At 36.0% G+C, this 5,339-nt stretch overlaps 1 protein-coding gene across 1 annotated transcript in view; it reads left to right on the plus strand.

Annotated features, from left to right (window-relative positions):
* Positions 1 to 264: 264 nt before the first annotated feature.
* Positions 265 to 5,339, plus strand: part of LOC107707826 (sushi domain-containing protein 2-like) — a 24,853-nt gene continuing 19,778 nt past the window's right edge. Inside the window, exons 1-7 of the mRNA XM_016511917.1 lie at positions 265 to 272; positions 406 to 554; positions 937 to 1,104; positions 1,996 to 2,170; positions 3,288 to 3,489; positions 3,701 to 3,786; positions 4,946 to 5,214. Of these exons, the coding sequence (XP_016367403.1) occupies positions 265 to 272; positions 406 to 554; positions 937 to 1,104; positions 1,996 to 2,170; positions 3,288 to 3,489; positions 3,701 to 3,786; positions 4,946 to 5,214 (1,057 nt within the window). The remainder of the gene's footprint in view (positions 273 to 405; positions 555 to 936; positions 1,105 to 1,995; positions 2,171 to 3,287; positions 3,490 to 3,700; positions 3,787 to 4,945; positions 5,215 to 5,339) is intronic.

The following is a 5,339-nucleotide window of genomic DNA, read 5'->3' on the forward strand; positions in this document are numbered from 1 at the left end:
ACTGTATATATATATATATATATATATATATGATCAACTTATTGCGGTTGTCTAGAAGTAATATTATATAGTAATACACTTGCAAGAACCGAATACTAATGCACAATGTTCAGCAATCACGTATAATTGTTATGGCATTAAGGGAGTTTTGGCTCAAGGTTTTGCTCTTGATTTTTTTCCTCCCAAATCCTCAAGGACAAAGTCTGAGTTTACAAGGTTTATTTGGCACAACAAGTGGCTGTGGTGAAGGCTGAATGAGATAAGATGGAAAGGTTCTCATGTTACTGCCACTTTAGGGTGAATTGTTTTGTATTCCTCAGTCGCTGTTAATACAAGTGCATGCTAAATTAATAAGTGTATCAGATATGATCAGTGCTACAGTGCTGAGCACAGTGTGTTTTACAGGTTTGACTCAGAGATTCTGACGGAGGGCTATGTGGATGAGAGCGGAGTGGGTCACTGTATCACTCCTCTGCTCTACGAGTTGGGCTGGATCTCTTTTGAGGTGTCCACAGATGGAGTCAGCTTTGACAGATCAGGGCGGTGGCTCTCAGGTGAGCTACAGAATCATAATGCACACTGAGGGAAAGTCAATGAAAGTGTACCTTATTTGCATACTTCTTATTCATCAGTGAAAGTTATCCCAAATAATCTGATTCAAATGCATGCCGTTTCAAAAGTATTGTGACATTATTTGTTAACCTTGGAGACATTTCTTTTGAATGACTTGCATTCCTTTCTAGAACATTCTTTCAGTCTTGTTCCTAGCTAATATCAGTTATGTTCGTATGGTTATTGCATAGTGGCCTGATTAGATATTGTTGTCAGACCTCCTGAAGCATATGCTATTAGCAAGTTCACTGCAATATTTTAGTTTTAATGTAGAAGAGTTTATTTTTAAGATAAGACTGATTGATGCTCTGTCTGATTGATTAGTCCACCACAGTAAGCTGGGTCCTGATTACAAGATCATTCTGGTCAATGACAAACAGTGGCAGTACTACGGCACTCCTGACGTCAGCGGGGATCTAGAGATGATCTGGATCTCATCTCTAATAAAGGCAGAGAGAGTCAACATCGAGCTGTGGGGTTACAATGAGACTGGTGAGTCCATCCAGCCATCCACTAATTTTTTGTTCATTCTGTCTGTCATTCTGTAATTCTGTCTGTCGGTCCTTCTTTTTGTCTGCCTTTTGTTCTGTTTTTCTGTCTGTCAGCTGTTGTGTCTTTCTGTCTGATGGTTGTTACTACTTGTAACGAAGTGTGTACTACTTGTGCAATAATAGTGTTGTATCGTATTATTTCTGTCTGTTGTTCTTTCTGTCGGTTGTTTGTTTTGTCATTCTGTCTGTCAGTCGTTCTGTTATTCTGTCTGTCAGTTGTTCTTTCTGATGTTTGCGTTGCTCTATTATTCTGTCTGTCAGTTTTTCTTTCTGTCGGTCGTTCATTTAGTCTTTCTGCATGTCTATCATTCTTTCATGTTGTTCTTCCTGTCAGTCGTTCATTCTGACTTTCTGTCTGTTGTCTTTCTGTTTGTTTTGTTTTTTTCTTTCTGTTATTCTCTCAGTCAGTCGTTCAAAGCTAACACTCATGTTTCCTAAAAAATATCTCCCAAGGGTAACATGTATAGCGTGAAAAGTAACGGTCCTAGTACTGAGCCTTGAGGTACTCCATACTGCACTTGTGATTGGTATGATACCTCTTCATTCACTGCCACGAATTGATGGCGGTCAGATAAGTACGATTTGAACAATGCCAATGCACATAATTTTCTAGTCTATTCAAAAGAATGTCTGTCATTCCTTCTGCCTTTCTGTTTGTTGGTCTTTCTGTCTTTCTCTCTGATGGTCAATCTGTTGTTCTTTCTTTTGGCGTTTCTGTTTGTCTGTCTTTCAATTTCTTTGTCTATATATCTGTCTACCAGTCTGTTTATCATTATAACTGTCTACTGAAAATGCATACAGGAGATAATATATTATTATGATAAACTAACAGGAGAAGTGTATTCTGCGAACTGGGAGGCGGAGTGGAAGTATCTGTACACCGTGGGCAGGGATGTACCCAACAGTGGAGTTTTCAGTTTCACCCCACAGATCGCCGAAAAACCATACTTCCTTTGGGACATAGGGAGCATACGGGTCAGCCCTAACACTAAACCAGATGGAGCCCAGTAAGAACTGTTATTAGTTAATATTAGACATGCACAGTTTTGGGAAGGTTACTTTGGAAATGTAATAGGTTACAGATTATAAGTTACCCTATTTAGAATGTAATAAGTAGTGTAACTATTTCAATTACTTCATTAAAGTAATGTAACTGATTACTTCTCAATTACTTTCCTAAATTTCTAACAAATGTTTTCAACTGTTAATCATTTTGAAACATTTAAACCAAGCCGGGTTAACCTTACAGTAGACTTCTGAAATTCTTCATCGCATGAATTAAGATCATAAATCATTTCATTTTAAAGCACAGCCACCACAAAATCAGACTTTAGAACCTCTTTTTACCTTATGATCATTCTGAGGTTAAATACATATTTAAAATCATAACAAGATCTGGTTTAATAGCTATGATACTGTTTTTGAAATCAATTCTTTGCATAACTATGACAGGAAACACTGGCATCAGTGTCTTAAAAAACCTTAAAAAATAAAGCATATACATAAATCCAAATAGGAACTAAAACAGTTATCAAATAAGCATGTGTCCTAAACTCCTGAAACATTGGTGTCTCATATTTTAGAGCAGTCAATGCAATTTGGGAAAGAAATCAATCAAACATGTATGTTTGAAAAATATTCAGATGTAACCCCCCCTTTGTAATCGTTAACATTTTAATAAGTAACTGTAATTTAATTACACTTTTTTTCTCAGTAACTGTAACAGGTTACAGTTACATTTATTGGTAACACTTTATTTTAAGGTGTCCTCCTTGTTACACGTTACATCTACTTACTATTATAATAACAATAAGTTATGCATAATTACATGCAAGTAACCCTAAGCCAAACTCTAATCCTAACCCTAACCATATAGTAAGTACATGTATTTAATTAATATTACTCAGTACTTAAATGTATAATTACATTGTAACAAGGACACCTTAAAATAAAGTGTAACCCGTTTATTTTGTAATTAAATGATGTATTTATGTTACATGTAACTAGTTACTCCCCAACAGTATTAGTATTTGTTTTTATAGTTTTTATAATTAAATGGTGTAAAATATTATGGTTCCAGTATCCAAATGTTTGAATAAAGACATTCTTTTTTTGTGTGTGCAGGAATGTTAACGCCCTGTGGAGTGAAGCGCATGCGATCGCCTGGCATCTTGAGGAGGCCTTCAGGATGGACTCTGCAGGCTGGGCCCTGGAGAAGTGCATCAATTGGGATAAAGAAGAGAAAGCAATGCCCAACTTCCTGACTGAGATCACCGATTGCCCCTGCACATTGGCCCAGGCCCGTGCTGACACCGGAAGATTTCATGTAGGTGTAGAGCAATAAATCAATCTGACATTGTTTTAGACACCACAGTGTGCAACACTAGCAACATCAGAATTATTTGAGAATTCCACCCATTTATATTTGTAATCATAGATGCATTGGTGAAACCGCTTTAATTAAACGTAATATAGCTACATATATTTAAGTGTCTATATTAGAGCTCCTTTTGATGAGTTGTGTGTTTATTTTTCAGACCGATTATGGCTGTGATATCGAGGCAGGTAGTTTCTGTGTTTACCATCCAGGTGCGGTTCACTGCGTCAGAGCCATTCAGGGCAGGTAATATGTCAAGTCACCTTTACTTCTATAGCGGTTTATGCAACACAGATTGTGTCAAAGCAGCTTAGTGATAAACATGAAAATAGCAGAATCAAGTATGGAAACTTAACTATGGAGACTTACTATAGACTTAACTATAGAGATACAGCAAATTCTGCTGTACAAGGACAATAGCTTGAGTCAGTTCAGCATACACGATAAATCATATTTAACTGTGATCGCGATTTCTGCTTCTCTCGATATATTAAGCATAATCATCTGCGATATTTGCCCACTGGTTATTTATCCTGAAACAAGCCTTTCGCTTAAATCGATGCATTTTCTGCCCAATGGTTTACTTAATTTACCTGGCAAACATTATGGGAAAAGCGCTGATGATCTGAAAACGCCGGCAAACAATTTGGTGATTAGCCATCTCTATTGAGAAATTCTTCTCAAATATGTCTTATCAAATGTATATTTTTGTCTTTCAAATGGTTGTTTGTGCAAAATCAGTGAGCAAACCATCATGCAAGTTGATGTTCTCTTGATTTGTGCTTGTGTGTGATTTGATTTATTTCAATTCAATTCAATTCAAGTTTATTTGTATGGCGCTTTTCACGATGCAAATCATTGCAAAGCAGCTTTACAGAAAATTTCAAATTTCTACATTATATTTAGGAGTAGGTTATTAGTGGTGACTATGACAGAAATGTACAGCAAAAAATCATGCAGTTAGTTACAAATAATGCTTATTTATGCTTATTTCATTATTTTAATTACCTATTGACAGCTGATTTTTTTTCTTCATCTTTTTGTGTGTGTGTGTGTGTGTGTGTGTGTGTGTGTGCACATTGTGGCACGGAAAATGGACCAATTTTAGTGTCATTATTATTAATTATTTAAGATTCAATTAAAAAAAGAAAATGCAGATCATCTATACACAAGGTTGTAAGTACATTTTGTAATGTACTTACCCAATATATTGATCTATCACTAATTTTATTATTATTTTATGTTGATATCAGTGCATGTGTGTACATTAGACAATAATATAATCTCAAAGTAGACAGTATGCAGTGTCCAAAACTTAACTTTTTTATAATGCATTCTCATTCATGTAAATACATTTAATTTTGTATGTCATATTTAGTCTGTTGATGTATTTTTTGTCTTGCAGTCCCGAGTATGGTTCAGGTCAGCAGTGTTGTTATGACAGCACTGGAGCTCAGGTGCTCACGGGAGACTCTATCGGTGGCAGCACCCCAGACCGAGGGCACGACTGGGGCGAGCCGCCATACAAGAAACCACCCAGAGTTCCAGGATTCTCTCACTGGAAGTATGATGTCATCAGCTTCTACTACTGCTGCCTGTGGTCAGACAACTGCAGATACTACTTCACTCACCGCCCGTCCAGTGACTGCAGAACATATCGTCCTCCTAGAGTCGGTAAAGAAGATATCTGTAATAAATGTATTTTATTTATTTTTATTTTTTATATATATATTTTTTTATTATTGTTTAATGCTTTTTATTTTATTTTCTATTTTATTTTATAATTTTTTTTATACTTT

Source organism: Sinocyclocheilus rhinocerous, unplaced genomic scaffold, assembly GCF_001515625.1.
Source record: "Sinocyclocheilus rhinocerous isolate Xijiao unplaced genomic scaffold, SAMN03320098_v1.1 scaffold1256, whole genome shotgun sequence".
In the NCBI taxonomy this organism is placed as follows: domain Eukaryota; kingdom Metazoa; phylum Chordata; class Actinopteri; order Cypriniformes; family Cyprinidae; genus Sinocyclocheilus; species Sinocyclocheilus rhinocerous.